A 24,769-nucleotide genomic window follows, 5' to 3' on the forward strand; every position below is an offset into this window, starting at 1 on the left:
GCTGCCGTTTGAAGTGCCTTGCCGCCAATCATCGGAGAGTTAAAGAGGCAGGAAGAACCATGTCGAAAACAATTGCCCTGCACGCCCTGTGGACTGCCTGCATAACGAGTGTGACGCTTGTCACACCATGAATGTGACACGAAAAGGAAGAAGAAAAAGAGAGAAAGCAAGGGGCAAACAAAATAAAATTATGATGTGGTTTGTATCCGGGTGGCTGCTTGGAACACGGGTCGACGAATGTGGTAGTCGATCGATGCATGTCTAGGAAGGAAAAAAAGTCAAAAGATAGTTAGTTATAAGTTTAAAGTAACCCATTCGTTATTCGCGATCAAGGACCACTGGCGTTCGCATGGCTGTCCAAAACTTGGACAAGGTACAGGCACATAAATGTCCCTTAATATCTTCGAGACCCGAGATCATGGTCAGTCTGTCAGGCTGTCACTTTTCCCCGAGTCAACTCTGCGGTTGTGGGGTTGTGATGGAAGAAAATGGCCCACCTTTACGACTTTCTGGGACCTAAAAGCAAGCCAAGGTACTTCTTCCCACGCTACTCCGTAGCTTGCAACAAGGTATAGCCTGGTCGGCTTTCGACTTGGTCTGTGCATTGAACCCTTCTTGACTCAATCAAGCTTGGACCACTTCTGATCGCAATCCGCACAAGCTCCATGTCGAACCAGTCACGATCAACCGGGAAGCTAAAGCCGTCCCGCCCGCTCCCTCGTGAGCTCAACCCCTGGGAAGGCATCCCCGGGCATGCCTAGGCGAACTACGGAGCATTTCGACTTTAGAATTAGAGCAAGCAGTTGCATCACTGACTGACTGGACTCGAATATATTCCACACACACACTTACACTTCAACTCTCAGAACCACAAGTCGGGCTGCAGACACAGCATAATCTATCTGGGTAGATATCTTTGCACTTTACCAATCCCGCAAGCCGCGCCATAGTCTCGACGTACCGCTACGTGTGTTGCGGAAAGCCGAGCTGCCCTGCCAGAGCTGTTATCCACCGCATGCGAGAACCCCAGTGACTTGGGATCGACACATACACACCAAACTCGACCGCGAGTCCCAAGCAAAAGCCATGGATCGCATCAAGGCCCTCCCGGAGAGGACGGCATATACAGTCCTGCTGGCTCTGTGCAACGACCCGTCCATCCTGAAGCGCGCCGTCGAGTTTTCCGAACTTTTGCAACCACCACCCGAAAGCGCACGCTACGAACAGTCAGCTTCGGAGTCACAAAGGAAGAAGCGCAAGTCGCCCACGGTTTACGATGAGCAAGATCAGGATGAAGACGAGTTTGAATGCGAGCGTTGTAGCGAGACTTTCCTCCGCAGCCAGGATAGGGACGGCGCATGTGTCTACCACGAAGGTGGGTCGAGTCTTTAATCCATCATCCCGTTTCGCACTTATAGCCGCTCGCTGACGTATGGAAAATTGTGACGAGCAGGTGACGTAGAACCAGACTACGACGGCTTCTGGGAGGACCTGGAAGACTTTGACGAAGAAAACGACGGCCCGATCGACACGGACGAGATGCGCCGGCGCTTCCCGCAGGGCTTCTTCTGGGACTGTTGCGGGAAGAAGCTCAGCGACCAGGGGAGCGGTTGCCGGACTGGCTCCCACGTTGCCCGCAGCGCCGGCAGCATGAAGCGGTCTCGATTTTCCATCGATGAAGACACACCTGACATAGTACTCAGCCCCGAACCGCCGCACTTGCGCCAAGCACTGCAGTCGCAGCAAACACCGCCAGGGAATCCATATCCATTCGTTGACAACTCGGAAGATGACGACCTGGTGGAGCTAAATATGCAACCTGTTGGTGGCGGCGGTTCCAGTGCCGCGTCTTCGGGAGATAACACTGTCCAAGTCACGAGATACATGGAGATCAACGAGGTTGTTGAGCTTGACGGCGATAGCGACGCGGGTACCAATGGCCATCACTATGATTCGGGACGAGAGAAGACGTAGCGCTCGACTGCAGATTATTGGTTGCATCTTTACACCAGTATCTACCCTGGCGCAACAAGCTCTTATTCCTCTACCTCCTCAGCGTAACTACTGGTCTATGCCCAACAGGTGCACCGATGCGAATTAATCACATTCTTCGGCAGCCAAAGTGGCAAGCGTTTTACGAATCGATTTTCTCATTACAAGCCCGAGTTGGATTTGCACTAGAGACGCCACTGATTAGGGCAAACCCAACTGTCGTCACGAGGAATTCCTTCACACCCAAGAGCACAGCAAGTTGAGTTCTTGGGCGTAGGATCACATGCGACGTCTACCTTCACGTGCGTGGTCAAATGGTTTTTGCTCTTGCCGTCAACAATAAGCTTTTCAAAGCGCCACAGCAGCATGCCGCGGATGGTCCCTGACCATGCCGCTCAGAGTCGGGGGCCATTGGGATTTTTATCGAGAAAGAGGAGATGGTTGTGATTTGGTCAGTATATGGATTTGAGTTAAGGCACCATTATTGGCATCTGCTAAGCTGGTAGCAAAGGCTCAATCCCGGTTTTTAGCGCTTTTGTCGCGCCAGCGAATGTATGCACAACAGCGTATATCGCGAAGGCCAATTGATGCTTAGAATGATAGTATTATTCAAGAATTAATACAAAATAGGTATCGCAACTTTTTCCCCCTCCAAGGCTGATAAAAACAAATACCACACACAATGATCCCAAGGTGCCGCTAACGCCTCGTGTTCTGATTAAAAGGGGTTTGTTCATGATCCCCGCCGCTATGATAGTGCTGTGCAGGCAGCTCGCTCATCGTGTTGTACGACGTCGGCATCTCGGCAGGCGTGGCGTCAGTGTACGGCGTGGGCATCTCAGACGGTGAGGTGGCGGGGACCTTGTAATTGTAATATTCGCGATTGCTGTCGGCGGCGTAGTGAGTCTTGTCTGCGTGCGAGTATCCAATCGGCAGCTCAGATGCGTTGCTGCGCGGGGAAAATGGCGAGCCGTTCTGGGCAGACAGCTCGCTCGTCCCCGGCGACTGCGCGTTGGCGGCCGCCATGTTGTCGGCTTCTTTCCTCTTGATGCGCCTCCAGATGAGGAACCCGACCAACCCGATAATGGCCAGGGCCGCGACGAGCCCCACGACGACACCTGCTATGGCGCCCGGCCCGAGAGACGAGGAGGACGAGGAGGACGAGTCCGTGTTGGAATTGCCCGACCCCGCGCCTTCTGCGGCCCCTGCTGCGCCCGTGGCGGCTGGGGAAGTGCTCGTGCTGGAAGTCGCCGAGGAAGCTCCGGAGCTGGTCGTCGTTACTGACGTCGAGGGCGTTGCGGTCGGGGTCCTGGTGGCGGCGATGATATCCGTCGGCGTAAACATCAGGGAGCTGGCGTCGGGGTTCTTGGAGGCCAGAGACGACTGCACGGCCTCGAGGGAGGCGACGCTGATGTTGCGCAGCGTGTCGTGTGCCGTGCTCCAGCAAATGTTGATCTGGTTCCTCGTCTCGGTGCACTTCTCCCTGCCGTTGGCGAGGCAGCACCAGCTGCTGGTGCCCGAGCCGCAGGCCATGGTCGAGCCGTCGCCCTGGCACGGCGTCGAGCCGGTCCAGCACACGGCGGTGGGTCCGGCGTCGCAGCAGTAGCTGCGGCCCGTGTTGGGATCACGGGCGCATGCGTTTGGGCCGACGCATTTGAAGGGGATCGTTGGGCATGTGTTGCTGGTCTTGTTGGTCGCAAAGTACCAGTTGTCGAAGTAGTCGGTCATGGTGGCGGAAACTGAATCGGGAGGGTTGTAACGACGCAACGCCCCTCTTTCTCCGTTACAAGCTTCGGTCGATCCCGCTTTTTATTGCGCGTTGAAGCGATGATGGCGGGATAACGGATTCTGCCTGAGACTTGTGTGACTGTTTTCTTCTTGCAGATGAACCCAAACAAAAAGGCAGGGTTTGAGTATGGCGGATGCAATCGGCAGAGTGATGCGGTGCAACGAAAAGTAGAAGGAGCTGGGAAAGATTTCCAAGAAATGGGGGAAGAAGGCTTCCCGGGCACAGCGTGTTGCAGTGAGATATCATACTCTTTTTCACTTCAGCCCCTGCATTCGGAGCCATTCCTATCTCGTCGAAATAAGACGCATCATGTCCAATCCGAACAGTGCAAAAGTCTCCACGGGTGAGAAATAAGGACCCCCCCCCATTACAAAATGCAAGTATCAGATCCATGTCGACTCAAATAGCAGCGACCGGGGTCCTTGGTGCCTGTCTCTCGTCACGCCTGGACCAATAGCATCTCGGCGGTCGAGATGACGGCCTGCAGGCAGGGCTGTCCTGCTCCACATCTGTAAGCAAGCAGAGGCTGTGTACCCGAACCTACCTGAACAAGGCAAGGTGCTTTTTTACAGTGGTGATGTGCCCCGGGTACAGGTTACGGGTAAGAAATAATCATGAAGGATCAATTGTCTAGATTCAGGTTTATATGGCCTTGCCACGTTTTGTGAGCCAAGTATCGCCATGTTATACATTGTGGCATGGGCTGGCAGCAGACGGAATTTTTATCATCACTTTTGGTGCCTGTGGAGTAATTTACGATCCTTGGCGTCGCGGATTCTGTCGATCTCGACGAACTACGAACCTACCCAAGTAAGCAAGCAAATTAACACAAAGACAGGTGGGCAAGGCTGGCCAGATTACCATGCGAAACGAATAGAAAACGGCAAGGGCCTCCTTGCTTTACTCCAGGTACCTGGCAAGCTGGTAATACTACCGAGTGCTTGTACGAACAGTTCATCCGATCCGACCTTGACAATCAAAGTCAATGTCATAGCCGCCTTGCCGCCGGACTTCTTTTTTTTTTTTTTTTTTTTTTTTTTTTTCAGTGGCAGCTGGACTTGGGGGTGGCGCAGCGATCCGGAGTGCCTGCAGGCTTCCAGCTGAAAACGGAACAGTGCAAACTTGGGTATAAATACGGTCCTTGTTGCGGGAAAGGTTACCTAAGGTTGTAGCTGAAGAACTAACTTCTCACAGGGCGCTTCCGTAATTACCTCGAAAAAGAGTTCGTTTTTTCCAAGCCTGGTCATTTGTCGACTGTAACCTCACCCCTGTGTGAAGATAATTAGATGTTATACCCACGAAAAGACGTTCCTTACTGATGTGGGCTCACAAGCTCCACGAGTACTTCGTAAGGAAAAGCTTGATTTTTGGTTCCGTCACGTGATAGCTCTTTTCCGGGGTCTTGTAGGTATCCATCCTCACGTGAAAATTTTGACCAACGCCAAATAACTGAACAAACAGAACGCGTCTTGCTTGAACCCGACGGCTTCGAACCTCCCCTATGTTGGGCACCTTAGGTTCACTTTCCACATATTAGGTTTCGCTATTACCACCTCCATTACCCAAAGGCCCCTAGATAGGTAACCTACCTTACCTATCTCGGAGGAACTCAAGGTAACTTCTATATTTCGCCTGTCGCTTCGTGTAGCCGCCGCGGCGCAGCAGCAAAACTGCGACAACGCAAGATCATGTATAAGGCGGGCTCCGTGCCCAGTCTCTGATACACAGGTACTGGACTAAGGTACCTAGGTACCTACCTAGGTACCTACCTAGGTGTCCATCATGGTACGATCATCCACGCCCATACCATGGCGACTTCACGTCAGCAGGCTGTCCAAATCTAGGTACAGCTCTTCAACGGCAACGGCAAGGCGTGTGCTAGTGCGTACTGGGGCTCTATCGGTTTCCAGCGCCAACAACATCAGTTGTTGGCGCCCTCTCTTCAACCTGGTCATTGGCAGCGGTCAAACAAGACAAAATGCATTCCCTTTCCACCAACGACTTAATTTTGGGCATTCGTCATCGGCGAGCACGGCCCAAGTCGAGAAGCAAGCTGCATCTCCCTCGACTCCAGCCCTGTCTGGCACCTTTGCCGATCTGTTCTGCGGCATCGGCAGTGCCACCATGGCCCTTTCGGAACTGGGTCTGAAATGCGTCTACGCCAACGACAATAGCGAGTTGGCCGCCAGCATATATGAGAAAAATCACACGATGGAGCAAAACTTTGTAGACAAACGCGATTTTTCCGAAGTGGTGAAACATCACTTGAAAGAGATTCCCAGAGCAAACGTACTTTCTGTCGGCCTCCGTAAGTCAGTCGCGGTTAACCCGTCATAGTCACCCATGTCTCCACCTAAGTACCTTGATCGTCTCTCCTTTCACTCGCTGATAAGATGTAACCTTATCTCGATGGCTCGTATTAGCTACTTGTGGCAAAAAGCTTCGAATGACGGACGAGAACATCCGGATACTTGTAGAATCCTTGCTCCGTCTTATCCACCACCAACGCAACGAGGTCATCATGCTGGAGTTCAAAAGGATGAAACATGGCATCAAAACAGGCGCCTACACCATCACAGATTTTTGCAAAATGCTCGACGAGGCCGGTTATTGGACCGGTTCGGAATTGTACTCTGCAGGCTCATTTGGTCTGCCCCAGCGCAGGGAGCATATTATTGTTCTCGCCGTCCGCAAGGATCTGATCCCCGGCCCTTTTTCGCCTCGTCCCGCCGAACGTGATCCCGACCAGACCTTGGAACTCAAGGACTTTTTGCTATCGTATGAGGAATATCTAAGACTCAACAAGGATAGGTATTGGCCCAACGGTATGGTGCCTCAAATGGTTGACGGCGTACTGTGCCTGAATGAGGATGAGGTCAGGCCCATAGGGAGTCGAATTTATGCTCGTCGACTCAAGCTGCAACATCGGAATCCTCTCGAGCGTCCACCGGGTCCGGCCAAGCACCATCAACATCGTGTCGGCTTCTGGCAGAGGATATCGCCAGAAGGCGTAGAAATCAAGGGTATAAAGACCAGGGACCGCATATCTCATCAGAGAAGCTTGGCGAACCGCCTCGGGGAAAGATCCCTTGAGACGATGTGCTGCTACCTGACAGCGGGGCCCGACGACGGCCAAGGAGGCGTCGTACCGTGCATCAGGTACCTCCATGCTCGCGAGGGCGCGCGCCTGGTGGGCCTTCCCGACTCTTTTATTCTGCCCGGGGACTTTATGAGCACACAACGCCTCTACCCGGACTGGCATTTGCTGGGTATGACGGTCCCTCCGCGAATACTTCAATGGCCGTTGCTGGGCCTCGCCCAGGACCACCCACATCTTTTTGAGCCGGGACGTCCCCAGGAGAAGCCGCCCAGTTAGCCCCATGTTTACTGAAGCCGTGCGGTAAGAAGCTGCAAAAAAAGGCGTTTTGCTTTTTCATGCCGTCCAAGACACAAGGCATGAGGGCCGTGCATAACCTAGTTGCCTGTCAGGAATCTTGGTGCAATGTACGTTTGCTGTGTTCATAGCGATGTCTATATATATACATGTACAAATATGTAAACAAGAGCTGTATTTTCTTTGAACATTTGAGAAGCGTTTGAAGCCACGGCAATCTGTCTCGGTGGGGTTTCCAGGGGAAGTCGGTCGGTGTATTTGTAAACATCTAGACGGGTTAGCTGACTGTGGCGTTCAGAAGCTGCAGCCTTCGAAGCAGAAACCAAGCCGATGTCTGGGGCAGAGTTGAGCAGGTATGGCAATTATTAACATGCGCTGTGGATGTCCCTGAAAATTAAGCTGGACTTGGTGGTGTTATTGTTGGATGAGGTTGGAGTGTTCATCTGTCTGTTCCGTGGTCTCCCCGTCGTTGTCTTTCCCGTAATACTCTTCCCCACCCTTTCCCAAAAGGCATCAGCCATCCAAGATCCCTGGCTCTGCAATTAGGTACAATGCATACGGTGCGTACCAAGGTAGGCACCTAGGTTGGCAGGCAGGTAGGTAACGTTCGTACCTTCCTAGATAGATGTGCCTGCAAGATAATGCGGTCGGAAAGTGCAAACTGCTTCCACAGCAGAGAAGGCGTGCCTGCCAACACTGCGCCCTCTCGCCTCTCACACAAAAGTTATTGCGTTCTGACACGCTCTTTTCTGCCAATGTGTGAGCTTTGCTCGAGGTAGACAGGTGCTTTAAGCGGCATGCCCTTGGCCCTACCTCCAGCCTCCCGTGGACAGGCGAGGTATAAAAGGAGTTCCTCCCGCGCAACAACCGCACCTGCCCTCTTAACCCTTTCCGCATCGCTCTCGTCCGTTATACCTGCCCCAAGACGCCAGTGCCCTCGAGCTCGATATCAAAAAGCTCACCAGTGGCACCAAGCGACTCCTCATCACGGATGGCGATCCCATGCCCCCTCAATCCTGCCTGAAGCAGCTCACCTTGACCGACAGCGGTGGCGACGGCAGTAGCAGTGGCAGGATAACAGCGAGAGCTACCGCAAGAGCCAAGGGGAGCCCAGAGAGACGTGCACGCTTCGCCGACGACGAGTTGGCCACCTGCCTTGTCACAGGCGAGGCTGTTGCCCAGACGCCCGAGCACAAGAAAAGAATCAGGAGGGTTGGGGTCATTGCGGTGCTTGTGCCTGCCCAGAGGTTCTCGTGCAGGCCCATCAGATATCCTTCTTGAGGGGTTGGTGGATCTTGCGATGGATGTTAGGTTTGGATTTAGGTCTGATGGCTTTTCTTTGGCTAGGCACTTTTTGGAGTTATGGTTTGGCTATTTGAGGATGGGCCCTGTGTTGCCCTCTGGCTAGTTTAATGTTACTTTCCAACCTACTACTTGGGCTGGACATGTTGCTGGGAATCCTGGGATATTTGTATTCAAGCTTCCACTATGTGACAAAGTTGACCCCAAATACATGCTGGAAAGAAGCATGTTTGATCCATTCAGCACACAAAGCATCAAGTCAATAAACATTATACGCCATCTGATAGGTTGCAACTACTTCCCTCATCTCTGGGCAACAATCTCCGTCTCTTCTTAGCAAATATATGGTCATCTTACATGACCAGCCTCTTTATCGAACTAGACTAGATCTAGTGCCAAATGTACATATCAAATGCACAGGGCACGATAAAGTGTGAAAAACTTATTTCCTAGCCCTAGGGTTCGACGGCATCGCGTTACTGGGTGGAACCAAAAAGCACAATGGGTGAGGGACTGCATCTGACAGATCATGTGGCCCTCTTCGATTATGCTTTTGTGTTCATTTACAGGGCAATGCTGCAGCACTAGCTTCACTTTTGTACGCCACTACATAGTAAAAACAAATCATGTTTTCTGTGGGAGCCCAACCTCGCAAATTTCATAGCCAAGGTATGTTTGCATTTGCATTCGAGCCCATGCACGTGTCCAACGTTTTGACTTTGGACCTCACCTTCAATTCTATATCTTCCCCATGAAAGTCACCGACACACAATCCCACATCAACCATCAAGGTTACTCACCCACACATGAGCAGAAGCTTCCCGTTGTTGATTGACAGAAACCACACCGGAATCCCCGTTGGTGGCACGCGGTCTCCTAAACACCAACATGGACTTGTCGGAGCTGACGTGCATCATCTCCAAATTCGACCCGCTGTCCGACTACTCTGAAAGCGAGACCGAGGTCTTCAAGCAACCTGCACCGAGCAATCTCCAGCGGCGTCTCCGGCCATGTCTCAAACAGGCGCAGCAGACATTGATCGCCCCAGCAACAACGTCCAGCGAGGGCGCGGGTATTGCGGCCCGATGCCGCAAGACTGCGCGCTTTGCAGCGGCGCATCTGCTCGCAAGATGTCTCGTGACGGGCAGCATCGTGCCGACGCGCGAAGAGGAGCGCGCCGCCGGCATCGACGAGGACGGGCTTGACATTGATGGCGGGGATCGTCGCAGGCAGCAGAGGAGACAGAAGCGGGCGAAGCAACGGGCTGGGCAGAGGCGCCACGGCAGTGGCGGCGGTAACCTTTTGGATGACGAGTTGGCATTTCACAGGGGCGTGGACGACAGGAAATGTAGCCCGACGTCAATTCCAAACTCGCAAACGACACCAACGATACCCGAGGGGCTGGCCTTGAAACAAGCCGCCGGCACTAAGGACGAACCCAGCATCAAGGTCGAAGGGGGAAGTGTCGAACCAGGAGAAGAAGGCCCGTCCCCTGAAGAGGAAAAATTATCGACAGAAAAGGACCCAGAGGAGCTGGCCCTCGATGAGACCTTGGTCGAGGCCTGTCGGAACGCCGTGATTAACTCCAGGGACGTCACGCCGCTGCAGAGCCTCGAGAGGTTCGCTTGGCAGAGCAGATGGGCCGTGTCTGCGTCTGGGAAGAACCTGGATTCGAACGACTAATTAAAGAGCAAGGATTTAAGCAAAAGTGCAACGAACAAGCAGGGCGGCTGCGGCTGAATTTTATGTGCATGATCTGCTGGGTTTAATGGCTTTGGTATTTTCTTAATTTAGTTTTCTTTCTACACAAGAAGGGTCACTGATGATGCGGCAATGGGAACTTCTGAGTAGTTACAGTTTAATATCAGGACATACCAAACGAGCAGCCGCAGAAGCTGCCTAGTGCAATACTCTGGTCATAAGGAATATGAACATGAGCGAAATGTATGTTTTGGACATATTTCAAAAGCCTGTGAAAAGGATCCTTTTTTGAAGGTTTGCAGTTTACATTCTACGGCCAATTCTACTACCCCTGTTACGGACACATCCAGACCTGAACACTCCTGTCTTTAGCTTATACTCCCCCTTTGTGGCGTTTTATTTCTTGAGTCTTGCCACAACCGATACGACGCAGCCTCTAGAATGTTGAAAAATTGGCCCAGACACCAATAGATAACCACGACTTGCTTTACACAAAGGCTGGTTCAAAAGTCAAGTCTGATCTTGATGCTAAATTATATTAAACAATTGGCCGAGTTCCGTCCTCCAAGCATAGAAGTAAAGGTGTAATCGATCCCTAAAAAAAAAACAAAAAAAAAGAAAAAACCAGACTAAAGGTTCCGTGCATCTATGAATGCTTTACAAGCGCCCGGATCGCTCGTGCATCCACTCATCTACCAGGGTAGGCATCCCATGCCAAACGCGAGACACTGTTATTGGAACATCTCCGCACGAAGATCCATCCGTCGTGATTTAAGCACATCCAACATGTCCAGGCAAATCACCACCGGCGGTGCAAAACCCGTTGAGGAATTTAACATCACGTCCCGTGGGGACAGTTGCGAAAAACGGGTCGCATCCACTGTTGCCCTTGCCGGGCCGCTTCTTGTCTGCCTTGAAAGGACCGCACTGGAACAAGAGAACGAAAGGATTAGCCTTCTTTTTTTTTGTTTATCTTTTTGCCCCAGCCCAAGCAAATAAAACAAAAGGCAACTTACACAAAAGGCGTTTAGACCCTTGGCCTTGCAAGCTCCGTCAGCGTCCTCTGCGCCGGCGTCGCAACAAACCCATCCCGACGGAGGCCCCTCGAAGTCGAGCTCTATGTCGTGGGCCTTGTCGGCCGAGGCGGCAACCAGGCCGGCTAGGAAGTAAAAAGGAACAATAAGAAGTGTGGAAGAACGCATGTTGACGATGAAGGGGCAAATAAAAAAAGTTTTTAGAAAGGAGTGAGGTATACGCACAGCGAATGTAAAATATGGTTAAGCATTACAAGCCAGGGATAAAATGCCAAAGAGGGGATTCCATTGGTTTTTAACCGGCAGTTAAATTTATAAAAATGTACTTGGGATTATGAAGTTGGAAGTAGGTTGGTTAATCAGCCGGCAAAACGTTATTGAAACGTTGTAAAATAAGAATTAGTTTTACACATTCTATAATTAGTATGTTTTTGCAAGATCGCCGAACACGTTTTGTTTGAGGATGCGTAAAACCAGATCTATACTACCAGAAGTGGGGATTTTCATCTTGAATATTTGCAAGTATTCATAAACCTCGGCTACGTTTATAATAAGACTTTGGGCTTGGTAAATAAGTAGTGGGGACTGCTACACTTGGTTGTATTTAATCTGTCTCCTAAATATAAAAAGAGGCTATACGCATCAGGTTCCGAAACACAGATCAAAGCGGTGCGCCAATCCACAAATGCCCCATCTACAAAGCAACTGCATCGCGCGTGTAGTTACCCAACCAATGACCTTGGCCCACGTGCGATAATAATTTGCTATTCCAACAGAAGTAAAGACTGAAATAGGAGGGGCGGAGAAAGATGCAAGTCTTATATGTTTGGATAGGTGTTCATCGCGCAACTAAATGGTGTATTCTTGGAGCCCGTCATGGGATCAACGACTTTTGAAAGCGTGGCTGCGCAAGCTCGGCGGGAATCTGGTGGAATGGCAGCGCTTTGCAATACCGACACGACGATGCCGTGTATTCGACAAAATGTTTCATTAGACACGTTGACAAGTAGATAGCTTGAGAGAAATCGAGACGGCTGCTGACTCGGAAAGCCGCCTGTGTTGTTGAAACGTGGCGCGCCAAGTTGGGAAATCCAGAAATCCACGGACAAATTACGAGCAATAACGGATTAGCCATGGCTTCTGGTCGAGTCTAGGCTACCAGAACTCGATTGAAGATATGGGGCTTTTGGTTGGCCCGCACGATTTGTACACAACGGGCCATAATCTACAAATCTACATCACTTCACAAGCTGCTTGTTAGGTCATCGGCCAAAACTTGCCCTGGATATTTCTTGGTCTAGCAAATGGACGGGCTAGGTCTCTTTGGAATTTGGATAGCTTGCCTATGGAAAAGAAGGAACTTTGGGAAGGCAGGTGCGAAGGCAGCTGAATAAATCAGGCTGTAAGCTGGCTTATCTTTCTGGCAGGCCTATTTTCACGTCAGTGCTATTGAGAGGTCATAAGAACAAGATTTGGATGTCCATCCTCCCACTCAAGCCATACCGTTTACGTATTTGGACGCCTTGATACCGTCATTTTGTACTTGTTAACAGCCCAGCTCATTGTCCAAAATTAAACTTGATGCATGAATTTGCTACCGAAGAATACACAAGTGTTTAGCTCTCAGGAGAATTGTCTAGCCAAGTCGACTAATTTCCAGCCAACTTTTGCTCAAAACAACAGTACCTGCACACTTGTATTGATGCTATCCCAAGTTATTCAGGTTTGGATTACTGCAAGGGGTACATGTATACTATTGAGCATAATGCGTAATAGCTAACTCTTCATGAAAACTAGGTGTTGCTCGCAAAGTGCTACACAAGTACTTGTCTGTCCAGCCTTGCACTCGCTTCATAATCATAAGGTTAAACGCAAAATTAACTTGAGACAATAACAACTTGTCTTAATCCATTAGTATATTTAATCCCGCGCCCAACAGCCGCCCGCCAATTTATCACGTTTCACCATGCTTGGTCCCTACTTCGCCTTTGCCTGTTGTAGGGGAGACCAACGGCCTTGGGACAATTGGGTACCCGAGAGCAGTTATCGCCAACGCCAAAGGAAAGAAGGAGGTACAAGGAAGAAGGTCCCCGGCGCCCCTTCTCTCCCCATATATAGGGAATACAAATCAATTGATCCCCGCTATTGCAACCACCAAAGGTACGTGCAACCAGCACGAATCCATATTTCTTTTATTGGGAAATCTTGAGAGATTGTAAAGAGGTCAAAAGAGCAAAAATCCGCCCGGTCAAGCCTTCACCCGGGTTACAATGATCCTTCTGGAGCGACATTCTTGGATGACGACTTGGGCAGGTATTACGAGCAATTCTTGAGAGGTCGACTGGTTTGGGTATATGTTGTCGGAATAGAACATCACGAACTGGTCGAAAAACACCAGGATGATATATCTAGTTCCAAACGGTTGAATGTGGGAGGGGACCAACCGCAAAATGAGCATGGTGGTGATTGAGAGTTTGCCGTCCTCAAGGATCACCCCCTGAAGGGAGTGCGGGGGAAAAATCCCGATCCGATGGACCGGGATACAGTTCAGCTATCAAAGAAAGGGTCTTCCCAGACTTGGTTTGCACAAGGTGCGGGAAGCTGAAAACTAAATGGGGCTGGTCGGGCAGACATTTCTCTCCGTACTTTGCATCATCCCTTACAGTCGCCCGACAAGTAACTTTTGCAAACATGTAAATTCAGGAAACGAGCCGCTGGTAAGCCACCTAGATGGATATCCAGCCGAGTCCAAACTCTCCGGGCTATAGAAAAGGGTATTTCATGTCCAGTTGCCTGTCACCCAGATTCTTGTCATCTTTATGGAAACAATTTTCCCAACCAACACCGTTGACAAAAACGCAAAAAAGGTATCACATCTTGGCCATCATAATGCGAAAAAGTAGCCAGCCCGCTCTTCCACGGACCACAACTTCTTACTCTTCCAGAAAAAAGAACAGCAAAAATCAAACCTCCTCCTTTTGCTTGCCGTAAGCCTTCTCCCCCGTCGAGGTCCCGTCGGCCAGCGTCCGGCTCTCCGAGTCGCTGGTCAGGGCGACGCCGCTGAGGTCAAAGTAGGCGCCAAAGACCCTGCTCTCGAGGTCGTACTTGTTGCCGGCGCCGTAGGGCTGGTTCTTGCTGGCGCGGCGGCGGATCCACACGCGCTTGGCCCACTTCCAGGCCTCGCAGCCGATGAAAAACAGCAGCGAGGCCACGAAGACGATGCCCCACTCCCACGAGATGCCGGCGTGCTTGAAGACGACCGTGTTAATGACGGGGATATAAAGCAGCGGGAAGATGGTGACGAAACCGGCCACGATGCTGAAAAAGAGGAGCTTGTTGCGCCACACGTCCCAGAACCACTGCGTAAGGTACTTTGTGGACTTGGGCTGCATGCGGAAGAAGGACCGGCGCATGTGCAGCATCTCCCAGGCGAGGAAGAGCGCGAACCACGTCAGGGCGGCAAAGGTGGTGGCGCGGGCGCGGTAGACGGTGTCGCAGGCGGCGGAGTAGCTGTTGTTGCAGTTGGAGCCGAGGTTGCCGTCGCCAAAGCCGAACATGACGAGCAGGAAGGCGGCCAGGCACAGCGCGGCCGTCCACAGGCCGTAGGCAAACATGTCTGCCACGAGCTCCCAGGTGAAGATGCCTGCTTTCATCTGTTTTGTGGGGGTTGATATCAAGGTTAGTTATATTGTCGTTTGAGTGACGTGGTATCCCGAAAGAAAAACAAAAAAAAAAAAAGACTTACGTCGTGTGGCGGCCGGTCCATAACATCCGGTGCGGCAATCTCGAACCCCAGAGCCATGTCGGGCAGTCCAGACGTGATCATGATGATCCACATGACCTCGACGGGCGCAAGGGGAAACACGGACAGGCCGCTCTCGTCCTTGAAGGCCAGGCCGATCAGCAGGGTGCAGGCCTGCGCGATGTTGCAGGCCAGGACGTGCAGGACGAACTTTTGGATGTTGTCAAACATGCGGCGGCCCTCCTCGACGGCGTTGAGGATGCTGGCAAAGTTGTCGTCGGTGAGGATGATGTCGGAGGCCTCCTTGGCGACGTCCGAGCCGCTCTCGCCCATGGCGATGCCGACGTCTGCGCGCTTGAGGGACGGCGAGTCGTTGACGCCGTCGCCCGTCATGGCCACGAAGCGGTTGCGGCGGTGCAGCGCCTCGATCATGCGCACCTTTGTCTGCGGGGCGCAGCGCGCGACCACCAGGGGCAGCCGCGGCAGCCGGTCGATGTCGTCGTCGCTGAGCTTGTCAAAGTCGCTCGCTGCCATGACCATGGTCTTGGCCACGTCGGCTGAGATTTCGCCCATGCGGCTGGGAAGAATACCGACCTATTTTTTGGGGGTAGCTTGTTAGTAGCTAGTGTGATATGAGTTGGGATAAACAAAGACAACAACAAAAAAAACTAACCTCGAGAGCAATGGCCCTTGCAGTCTCGGGGTGATCGCCCGTCAACATGTGCACGCTCACACCAGCCTGGTGGAACTTCTTGACCGAAGGAGCCGACTCTGGGCGGGGCGGGTCGTAGATGCCAATGAGGCCCTGGAAGACGAGTTCGTGCTCAAAGTCCTTGCGGTCGAGGTTGTCGTGGTTGTCGACCTTGCCAATGTTGCGCTTGCTGGCCAGAGACAAGACTCGCAGGCCGAGCTTGGCCAGGACCTCGAGGTTCGCAGTGATGTCCCGCTCGTGCTCGTCGGTAAAGGGGATGATTTCGTCGCCCATCTGGATCTTGCGGCACGAGGGAATGACGCGCTCCGTGGCCCCCTTGGTGAAGAGGCTCGTCTCGCCCGTCTCGGTGTCCTCAAAGATGACCGACATCTTCTTGACGTCCGAGTCGAAGGGGAACTCGGCAACCTGGTTCCAGCGCTTGCCCTCCCCCGAGAGGCTGAGGCGGTTCCAGTCGAAGCGCGTGGCAAAGACCTGGATGGCGATCTCGGTCGGGTCGCCGCGCGCGTGCCACTCGCCCTCCTTGGTCTGGTGCACCGTGGCCAGGTTGGCCAGCGAGGCGAGGTTGAGGTAGTCTCGCAGGAGCGGCGTGTCCAGGACCCGCTGCTTGGCCTGCTCGTTGGGGATCACGGTGCCCTCGGCGTCGTCGCCGCAGAAGTTGATGTCGCGCGGCTGCTCGGCCCGGTGCCCAATGTCGCCGACGGTGGGGTTGAAGGGCTCGCCCGCCTTGCTGACCGAGTAGGTGCCGTGCCCGGGGATCCAAGCCTTGCGGACAATCATGTTGCCCTGCGTCAGCGTGCCCGTCTTGTCGGAGCAGATGTTGGTCACGCCGCCGAGCGCCTCGAGGGACTTGAGCTTGCGCACAATGACGTGCCGCTGCACCATTCGTTTGGTCCCGGCCGCCATGGTGATGGTCAGGACGACCACGAGAGACGCGGGGAGCATGGCCACGCCCGTCGCCACGGCGTAGATGACGACCTCCTGCGAGGTGTCGAAATCGTTGGCGCCGAGCACGATGATGGCGCAGATGATTGCCGTACCGAAAAGCACCACGGCCAACTTTGCCAGCTTGCGTTGCAGTGGGGTTCCGACGTTCACGCCAAGGAAACGACCGATGGCGTCAGTGACGGTCAGGGACCAGGCTTGCATGTGACGACCGACGCCGGCCGAGCCGTCTTCCTTCCGCTTGACGGGACGGCGCTTCGAATCTTTGCCACGCAGGGCGGCGGCGATTTGACCAATCTCGGTGTACATGCCCGTCGCGAAAACGATGCCCCTGGCACGACCTTTGGTGACAGTCGATGAGCTGTAAGCCACGTTGAGCCGATCTCCGGGACCGGTGTCTGCGTCATAGGTCTGGACCGCTTCCTTGCGGACCGGCAGCGACTCGCCAGTCAGGAGCGCCTCGTTGGTCTCAAAGTTGACGGCTTCGATGATGCGCACGTCGGCCGGGATGGTGTCGCCCGTCTTGAGCTCCACCATGTCTCCCGGCACAATCTCCACCGTCGGCACCGTGATGTTGCGGCCGTCGCGGACCGCCTGCGCCGTGGGCGAGCTCAGCGACCGCAGCGAATCCATGGTCTTGGCCGCCTTGAGCTCCTGCTGGAAGCCCACGGTGATGTTGAGGAGGATGACGGCCGCCACGACGCAGCCCTCGATGATGGACTCGATGCCAAACGACGCCGCCATGGCGAGGATGAGCACCAGGGTCATGGCGTTGGCGATCTGGGCGATCAGGATGTTCCAGGGTTTCACGCCTTCCTGCTCGCCAAACTCGTTGCGCCCAAACTCCTCGAGGCGCTTCTTGGCCTCGGCCGGAGTGAGACCATCTTCCGGGTTCGCCTGCAGCTCCTCCACCACCTGTTCTGTTTCCAGCGCGTGTGCCGGCTGCGAGAGCGGCTTGTTGGACTGGCCCGAGACGTGGTTGGCCAATGCCTCCTCGGCGGCTTTGGCCGATTTGCTGGGCATGGTTGATGTCGGGGGACGCCTCGATGCGGTTGTGAGGCTAGTGGGCGACAAGGTACAAAGTTGCTCTATGTATTCTCCACTCTGGGATCAGGTGGGTGGCAATCGTACAAAGATATAGCTGAACTATGTCTCAGGACTCGGCTGTTCTTCTACAGTTATTTAGGAATGTCGTTGTGGCATGAGTTGGGTTGAGTATTCAAGGGTATGGCACCCAGTAAGAGTCCTCCTGAATCTGCGGACGTGTGACCTGGCCGGTGTTCATCTGGTCTTCTCTTCAGTCGGGGGCTTGGCTTGGAAGTAAAGTCGGGGGAAAAAGATCTCCAGAAGCAGCAGTCTTGAGATCAGGAAGCCTAGTGACCCGGGAGAAGACGCAGTGCCAAAGGACAGGTAAAAAGGGGGATGGAGGGCGGGAAAAGAAATGAACCCAGTTTGTTTTGACGAGAGATGGAATGGTCATCAAGGCGTAAGAAGGACGGGAAAAGGCAAGTACATGTACTTGTCGTGGCCGTAAGTAAGCTCGCCTCGGACCATGATGGACACCATACTGCAATCCTGGATTCAGCAGGCCGATCCGTAGTTGGTGGATACGTACCCAGGGACTGACTGGGGTGGGCAGCGCGAAACCCTTGCCCCCCTGTCCGTTGCGGCTCTGGGCATTTTCTGGGCATGACTTCATACTGGGCACGTTGCCCGCCACTCGGGGCCGTCTGCAAGTGTCTTGGCATCATGATGGTAGATAAGAATGACAGTGCCAGGATCCTTTTGCGGGGATTTTTTTTTTTTTTTTATAAAAAAATGAACCGCCGAGAATCTGATTGAGGTCTGGGCAAAGGCTTGGATGTGGTGCTTTTTGACGTTGGCGCAGAGGGGCACGCGAGCACGCAATCTCGACGGCTTATTGGGTCGGCTGTCAAGTGCATGTCTAGACAAGTATGCCTTGTATGTCTACCTAGGTAGGGACTGTAGTCGAAGAGAAAACAAAAAGACAATGGTCAGCGATATTTGGTCATCCGGGTCACGGTAAGAGCATGCGGCGCAAGTGGGATTCCCGTTGAATGCTTCGCTTGCTGGGGCACTGTAGCTACTTACTCGACGTCCAATACATGCACGCTCAAGGCACACTGGCAGCCCCGCTCCGAACTGCCAACTCCGGACCGCCCAGCCAAACGCCGAGCCTCCCGCCGAGACTCTCGGCCAAGTGGGCCTCGTTTTTTTCTCGGCACCAAGACCGCTTGGTATTGGCCAAAGGTGTGTAATGGATATTGGTAGTGGAAAAACCGGAGAGACACCGAAAACTGCCTCGACTACCGGTGCTGCCGGTCAATCGTGCTGAACATCAATCGTCATGAAATTGACTTGTTGAATGGATGTCAGTTAATAAGAAAGAAACAAAAAGAAAGTAGAAAAAGAGCGCGCCAATGATTAGTAGTGACAAAAAGAAACAAATCATGTGGGCGATTCGAACCATGCAGGTAGTATACACGCTTGACACGGTTGCAGTAATTTTGACGTCGGAGGAAAGGTGGAAAAGCGCTTCTCTACAGTACCAATTGTCTCTCATCATAGATCGCCTTCGTCCTGACCGGGCGGAAGACTTCGGCAAAACGGCACAGACCAGCGCGGAATTGGACCCAGACAAGCCAGACTACAGTATATTGCAATGTTTAGGGCACTCGCCATAATAGTGACGAGCGACTCCAGGCGGGGACGAGTAAAAGCACCACGGCGCCGAGCCTGTTGAACGATTCCTGCCGCTTGGCGTGGAGGGCAATAATACTGGACGGACGTCTTGTCCGTGTGGTGCAAAACGAGGGGGTGGTTAGTAGGTACGAAGTGCGGTACGATGCGGTGCTTGTTGCGGCATTTTGAGCGTGAGTCCACTGCTATGCTGGGTACATTAGGTTGGTACAAAAGGCGCCAGCTAGTCTAGCGCATGTCGAGTTGCCGCATTGCTGCATGCGATGGATGGCTTCTAGAAAAGCGTGCATGCTAGTTCTAGTTCATCCCACCGGGGAGGTGATGGCGATTGGTGAGAGCGGGACAAAAGGGAAAAAAAGAAAAGAAAACAAAAAAAAATAGAAGCGGGCCTCAGTACAGTACCAAATGAGACGGAGCCGACGCCCCGCTCTGGTTGGTCACGCAGGCGCGCCAAAATACCTGGACGACCCCATCCGTTTGGCCGTCAATCAGCGCTCCTGTTCAAGGCCCCAGCTGCAGTAGCTTTCTGCTTGGTTCATCAGCAACCACAACCTCGGGCGTCATTGTCTTGAGTCGGGGAAAAGGAACCCAAGGGGTCCAACCACCCCCCTCCAAAAGACCCGAGATTCTGTTCGTGACAGCCGATTTTCAGACCCTGAAACATAATTTGTGCTAATTAGTACATAGTAATAAGTAGATAGACAAGACCCTGTCTGTCGCCTTGGCTCAAAAACAAGTAGCACGTGGCCGGCCCATCGGCGGAAACCCTTGTAACCAACCTACATAGCTAGGCATGGTAGTCATCCTGGCTGGGAATCTTATCAACAGAATTGGGAAGGTCACGATGCCTTCAATTCAACAAGCGTTGGTGTCAGTCCCCTAGTTCAACCATGATCTTGCCAAGAAAGCCAAGGCGAATCCCCATCCGTCTTCGGTCAGTGATTGCGGACATGCGCCGTCGCCAGTTCTATTGGGAGAAATAAAAGCAGAAAACAAAAAGGAATTGGTACGAAGTAATACATGAAGCGGAAAAAAGTCCCAGTGTTTGCTTGGCTATACAGGGTCGCGTATTGTTTTGTTGCTACGATTTGGAGGTTGCTACGAGATGCTGGCTTGGTTGGGTGTGATTCCCCCAGACCCGTTACCCTCGTGGAGGACAGCTCGAGGTCAAGACCTGGGCCGAGATTCTTGTACAATCGCTGCATTGTGACGTTCATCACGCATCACGGGCTTTGGGGCATTTCGATCTCGAGCAGCAGTACGTGTTCCCACGAGGCGGCGACAATCATGACGATGTTGGTCGGGCCAGAGCGGCGCGCCATGAATCAAACCTCAGCAAAAACGACTTTGCTGGCCGCCCTGAAGTGTGGTTTTTTTTTTTTGTCTGGCAAAACCGGGTTTCCTGGGGGTCGTCTGTGTCGTCAATCGGCTCGTCCGTCAGGTTGGGATTACCTACCACCCAAAAGGCATGTGGGGATAACTACTATGTATGGTGGGGTGGCATTTTCTTGGGTGACGTCGGTACTGCCAAGGGGGGCTGTGTGCTTCGCGCTGCTGCGGGGGGGCAGACTGGTTCCCAGCGGCTTGGCCACGCCAGGCGAGGTACCAACTTGCAACCCCAGCTTTGACCTTGGCTGCCGCCCGCACTGTACCTCGACGAGAACCAACACCAGCCGCGGAGACGATAAGGACAAAAGGATGATTTGTTGTTGTCTCGGTCTAGTTTCTAATTTTTTCTTCTTTTTGTTTCCATGAGCTGAACATGCCAAGCTAGGTAATAGACCGATTCCCACATAACGTAGCAGGGCAAAGGTGGTCTTGGTCCAGGGTTTGTCGCTGAAAGCTGCAATAACTGCTACCACGTATGTACGTCGGTCGAGATAATGAAAATTAGCTTGGTATCGGCTTTTTTTTTTGGAGCCTGCAAAAAGTTACGATTTAGGTCTAAGCCATCCCGTCGGATCTGGCCGTGGATGGCTCTCGACCCTGATCCATTCCAGCGCCTTCCTTGCTTGAGCGAGCCTCCAATAGCCGAGCCCAGTCTCTTTTCCATCATTTCCAGATTTGTCTGTCTCGAATTGGATTCTGTTCCCTACCTTGTTTGCAGATAGCTAAAGACACGTGACAACTCACTAGAGACAGTGGCTTTTATGTACACCATGGTTCCTCTGCTGTTATTAATGGTCGTCTCCATCATAGCCGGCCCCCACAAGCATATGGCCCTTCCAATTATGGTGCATATTTCACAACAGCATCTTGGTGCTGCAATCACGCAATACCAAGCCAGGCCAGGATCCTGGCAAGCGCAGGGCGGTGAGTGTGTTGCCAAGAAGACACTGGATGCACAGAGATTTACAAAATAGATTGCTGTGGAATACGCCCCTCTTTTTGGCTGTCGGCCTCTCGGCGAGACTGTGAACTAACATGTAAAATAAAAGGCAGTCATGCCTACATGTATTCCATTTTTCTTTTTTTTTGGAGCCGAACCCTTTCTAACCTCCAGAGTGCCATTTTTCAAAATCCAGGTGCACGTTCCGAAGGCGATGTTATTGGTCATCTCTAAAGATAACTGCCGTAGGCTCGCCAGGTACCCCTCGGACCCACGTGGGGAAACAAAAGGAGCTCGCCTCCGGTTCCCGTCCACATAGATAGATAGATAGCCGCCCTACCCGTCGTGTCGCCTCCGTGCTTACCGGAGTGCCGAGTTGTCTATTGCATACCTCTAAGGTTTGCCATTATGGAGTGTTTGCTTTCCACCATTTGAGATGTGGCCATGTGGAGTTGTTGTGTGGCATTGTGGTTCTGGAAGCTCGACTTTAATCCGACTCTTCATGGAGAATGACGATCCCGTTTTCTACCTTTTTTTCTTTTTTGTCTTTCTGTTCATGATGAGGCCTTCTCTATCCTATCAAGAGCTACTCATAGGGCCTCGAATGCAACGCTTGCTCCTCCTTCGCGGCTCATCTTGCATGAGGACCCGGCCGTGTAAAAGACACTGTACAGGGTTTACAGCCCTGATGACGAGCGACAGTAGCGAGTGTTGGTCTCCAAAGAGGTAGTCAAAGGCGTAGGACATTGATTGTGGAGTCTGATGACAAAAGGTTCACATGTGCTGTATTATTCCTCGTCTATTATGTTGAGACCCTCCAAGATTCCGGATATCCCACACACCACTTCTTGGTAAACACCCGTCTGCAACCCCAAGTTGGACAGGTCATAGTCCGCCTCGCGTGCCTGGGCAAAGCGGCACTTGAGGCACTTTTGCACAATGTATGCATACCTCTCCCCGAGCCGGGGCTTCTTCCTGGCAAGCTGGTAGACCCGAGACAGGTCGTCCTCGTTGACGGGCTCCCACCTGTCAATCTGCAGCAGCACCACGCCGAGGTAGTAGAGCGGGAGGTTGTCGATCCTGTGCAGCTGCATGCTGCCCCTGATTGTCCCGGCGTCCAGGAGTTGCGGGCAGTCTTGAGCAGGTGCATCCTTGGGCCTCCTGGCAAGCAGAGTCTGCCTGCTGAGCGAGGCGGCCGAAGATTCCCGCGGGGGTAGCCGCCTCGGAGCCAAACCTTGCGCCACGTCCAAACCGACATGGAGGGTCCGCATGGACTGGCCCAGCGAAGACCCTATCCCTCCGCTCGCCACCGAGACCAGCGAGAGGTCGCGGACACCCCAAAAGTCGCCGAGCCACGGGGTGCCGTGGAACTTGAGGAGCGCGGTGGCGATGTTCCTCGCCAGCTTGAGCTGGTCCGTTTTGCTAAAGTTCGGCTCGGGGTCGTAGTCGAAAGCTTCCCGGAGCGACATGAAGTCCTTTGCAAGGTTGCTCGGCCGACAATAGTCGGCGCCGTGGGTCGGAAAGAAGCTGTGGGTGTACGCTGGCGTCGAGAGGGTGTGGAGAGAGCCTGGAATGGCTCCTGCCTTGCCTTTGCCCTTGTGTTTGGCCTTGCCGCCGCTGCAGCAGCCTCGGTGTAGACAGGCGCACAGCTCAAATGCGTGAGCTTGTAGTTGAAGTGTGCTGCTTGGCTGGCTCTGTATCGTCGCGTTTACTCCTGCGGATAGGACAGGACACTCTGTGCGAACTGATTTCCGAACACTTGGTCGTGTCTTTTTTCTCTGGGGTTGGTCCTGGTCTGAGCCGCCGCTTTCAGCGTCCCATATTTCGACAGACTTGACGGTCAGGTTAAGAAGCTTGGTACTGTTTTGCAAGCTGAAGATGGCTTCCAACCGTCAGTAATGATGTTTAAAGAAGCATCGCTTGCGTTCATTGCCGCTGGGGTTACTTGCTCATCGTCAGGATTGCATGGACAGGAAAGCATGATTGTAGATCGGACCTCGTCGTTTGTCTTGGAAGCGTCGATGAAGAGCTTGGCCTGATGCGCGATATCTTTCCTGGCATGCGTGATGGGTGCTGAACTTGGTGTGCCCATGAAAGCGGAGCTCAGCGCGAGGTGAAGATCTTTTGTCGCTCTTGTGATTCTTTCATACGGCGGAAAGGCCAGGGACGGTTGGTTGGATGCCTTTGCCAGGACCAAAGGTTTGCAAGGTGCTTCCGCGCTCAGCGAAAGCTGAAGGTCTCTCCTGTCTCGATTCAACTGCGTTAAACCGTCCAATGCAGTTTGCAAATCATTGACGAGCTCAGTGCATTCAGACTCCCGAAAAGCAAAAGCAATCCCTTTGGAGAGCCTCTCAGAAACTCTCTTGTATGCTTCTTGTCAGCTTGAACAACTTGGCCAATGCAAGTAGCCAGCCATCAAGATGACATACAGACTGGCTCGAGGTTGTGTCGGGCTCAAAGCGCTCCAGCATCTTGAGGATGGCGGTCTGCTTGGAAGAGATGTCGCAGAAAAGCTCCACGCATGTGTTGTAGCTGTCTCCGAGGTATCGCTTGATCTTTTCGTCGCCCAGAGATAAAGTTGTTGGCAGGTCCGCAGCGGCTTGCTCGAGTAGTTCCGTCTCGATATTGACATTCAGGGGCACCGCCCTGGCGTGGCAGATGAGGAGAGCCGACTGCGTCCTGACGCGCGACTCTTGTATCATGAAGCGCATGTGAACTCGTTTGACCTCGTCTGCATAATTCACAAGCGCATGCAGCTTTGTCCGGGTCTTCTTGGCTCCCTTGACAGTACCTGCAATCAAGGGCAGCAGACCAAGAGTCAGCGATACTGGATCCATTGGTGACCTCGTAGTTCTTTGGGTGTGACTTTCGAAGCCTCGCTGTTCGTGGTCAACTTTTGCAGTGGTCGGTGGGAGCACAGGTGGCTGGTGTGGTTGAAAGGAATGGTGTGGAGATGGCCTGCCGCGTCCAAGGGATTTATGGCCCTGTTTGCCATGCAAAGAGAAACCGGCGCCAAGTGGAAAAAGTCAGCCGCAGTGGGCAACGCTTCTCACAAAACAGCTATGCATGGAAATGGAGGCCAATCGGATCGTGACACGACAGGGATACGAT

The 24,769-nt window shown here is 52.9% G+C and overlaps 10 protein-coding genes across 10 annotated transcripts; 4 read left to right on the top strand and 6 right to left on the bottom strand.

Moving 5' to 3' along the window:
* The first annotated feature begins 577 nt into the window (after window positions 1-577).
* Window positions 578-2,703, top strand: MGG_10737 (uncharacterized protein). The gene is made up of 2 exons (XM_003713246.1): window positions 578-1,375; window positions 1,454-2,703. Exons 1-2 carry the CDS (start codon window positions 1,087-1,089, stop codon window positions 1,972-1,974), a joined length of 810 nt encoding a protein of 269 aa, XP_003713294.1. The 5' UTR covers window positions 578-1,086; the 3' UTR covers window positions 1,975-2,703.
* Window positions 2,577-3,996, bottom strand: MGG_10736 (uncharacterized protein). Its single transcript, XM_003713247.1, has one exon. It carries the CDS (start codon window positions 3,718-3,720, stop codon window positions 2,692-2,694), a length of 1,029 nt encoding a protein of 342 aa, XP_003713295.1. The 5' UTR covers window positions 3,721-3,996; the 3' UTR covers window positions 2,577-2,691.
* Window positions 3,997-5,290: 1,294 nt separating this feature from the next.
* On the top strand, window positions 5,291-7,706 carry MGG_10735 (uncharacterized protein). Its single transcript, XM_003713248.1, has 2 exons — window positions 5,291-6,089; window positions 6,205-7,706. Exons 1-2 carry the CDS (start codon window positions 5,564-5,566, stop codon window positions 7,155-7,157), a joined length of 1,479 nt encoding a protein of 492 aa, XP_003713296.1. The 5' UTR covers window positions 5,291-5,563; the 3' UTR covers window positions 7,158-7,706.
* Window positions 7,707-8,084: 378 nt separating this feature from the next.
* MGG_15497 (uncharacterized protein) lies at window positions 8,085-8,622 on the bottom strand (the record flags this gene model as incomplete). Its single annotated transcript, XM_003713249.1, has 2 exons — window positions 8,085-8,518; window positions 8,607-8,622. 2 exons carry the CDS (start codon window positions 8,620-8,622, stop codon window positions 8,085-8,087), a joined length of 450 nt encoding a protein of 149 aa, XP_003713297.1.
* A 743-nt stretch (window positions 8,623-9,365) lies between these two features.
* MGG_10733 (uncharacterized protein) lies at window positions 9,366-10,160 on the top strand (the record flags this gene model as incomplete). The annotated part of the gene is made up of 1 exon (XM_003713250.1): window positions 9,366-10,160. The coding sequence occupies one exon, from the start codon at window positions 9,366-9,368 to the stop codon at window positions 10,158-10,160; it is 795 nt and encodes a 264-aa protein (XP_003713298.1).
* Window positions 10,161-10,949: 789 nt separating this feature from the next.
* MGG_10732 (uncharacterized protein) lies at window positions 10,950-11,380 on the bottom strand (the record flags this gene model as incomplete). Its single annotated transcript, XM_003713251.1, has 2 exons — window positions 10,950-11,105; window positions 11,195-11,380. The coding sequence occupies 2 exons, from the start codon at window positions 11,378-11,380 to the stop codon at window positions 10,950-10,952; spliced, it is 342 nt and encodes a 113-aa protein (XP_003713299.1).
* Window positions 11,381-13,178: 1,798 nt separating this feature from the next.
* On the top strand, window positions 13,179-13,682 carry MGG_15498 (uncharacterized protein; the record flags this gene model as incomplete). Its single annotated transcript, XM_003713252.1, has 2 exons — window positions 13,179-13,372; window positions 13,436-13,682. The coding sequence occupies 2 exons, from the start codon at window positions 13,179-13,181 to the stop codon at window positions 13,680-13,682; spliced, it is 441 nt and encodes a 146-aa protein (XP_003713300.1).
* Window positions 13,535-17,631, bottom strand: MGG_10730 (potassium/sodium efflux P-type ATPase; the record flags this gene model as incomplete). Its single annotated transcript, XM_003713253.1, has 3 exons — window positions 13,535-14,865; window positions 14,958-15,548; window positions 15,628-17,631. 3 exons carry the CDS (start codon window positions 17,629-17,631, stop codon window positions 14,176-14,178), a joined length of 3,285 nt encoding a protein of 1,094 aa, XP_003713301.1. The 3' UTR covers window positions 13,535-14,175.
* Window positions 17,632-18,087: 456 nt separating this feature from the next.
* MGG_15499 (uncharacterized protein) lies at window positions 18,088-18,288 on the bottom strand (the record flags this gene model as incomplete). The annotated part of the gene is made up of 2 exons (XM_003713254.1): window positions 18,088-18,175; window positions 18,224-18,288. 2 exons carry the CDS (start codon window positions 18,286-18,288, stop codon window positions 18,088-18,090), a joined length of 153 nt encoding a protein of 50 aa, XP_003713302.1.
* Window positions 18,289-22,205: 3,917 nt separating this feature from the next.
* Window positions 22,206-24,573, bottom strand: MGG_10728 (uncharacterized protein). Its single transcript, XM_003713255.1, has 3 exons — window positions 24,088-24,573; window positions 23,630-24,020; window positions 22,206-23,540 (listed from the first exon to the last, which is right to left on the bottom strand). Exons 1-3 carry the CDS (start codon window positions 24,493-24,495, stop codon window positions 22,447-22,449), a joined length of 1,893 nt encoding a protein of 630 aa, XP_003713303.1. The 5' UTR covers window positions 24,496-24,573; the 3' UTR covers window positions 22,206-22,446.
* Between the last annotated feature and the right edge of the window lie 196 nt (window positions 24,574-24,769).

This window comes from Pyricularia oryzae, chromosome 2 (assembly GCF_000002495.2).
Source record: "Pyricularia oryzae 70-15 chromosome 2, whole genome shotgun sequence".
NCBI classification, from domain to species: Eukaryota; Fungi; Ascomycota; class Sordariomycetes; order Magnaporthales; family Pyriculariaceae; genus Pyricularia; species Pyricularia oryzae.

What these genes read in the sequence shown, in the direction of transcription:
- MGG_10737 (XM_003713246.1), top strand. Translation starts at nt 1,087, where the DNA reads ATGGATCGCATCAAGGCCCTCCCGGAGAGGACGGCATATACAGTCCTG. An exon ending in CGCATGTGTCTACCACGAAG is followed by an intron (nt 1,376 to 1,453) that starts GTGGGTCGAGTC and finishes TGTGACGAGCAG; the next exon opens with GTGACGTAGAACCAGACTAC.
- MGG_10736 (XM_003713247.1), bottom strand. Translation starts at nt 3,720, where the DNA reads ATGACCGACTACTTCGACAACTGGTACTTTGCGACCAACAAGACCAGC.
- MGG_10735 (XM_003713248.1), top strand. Translation starts at nt 5,564, where the DNA reads ATGGTACGATCATCCACGCCCATACCATGGCGACTTCACGTCAGCAGG. An exon ending in CGTACTTTCTGTCGGCCTCC is followed by an intron (nt 6,090 to 6,204) that starts GTAAGTCAGTCG and finishes GGCTCGTATTAG; the next exon opens with CTACTTGTGGCAAAAAGCTT.
- MGG_10728 (XM_003713255.1), bottom strand. Translation starts at nt 24,495, where the DNA reads ATGGATCCAGTATCGCTGACTCTTGGTCTGCTGCCCTTGATTGCAGGT. An exon ending in ACACAACCTCGAGCCAGTCT is followed by an intron (nt 24,021 to 24,087) that starts GTATGTCATCTT and finishes GAAGCATACAAG; the next exon opens with AGAGTTTCTGAGAGGCTCTC. An exon ending in ATCTACAATCATGCTTTCCT is followed by an intron (nt 23,541 to 23,629) that starts GTCCATGCAATC and finishes GACGGTTGGAAG; the next exon opens with CCATCTTCAGCTTGCAAAAC.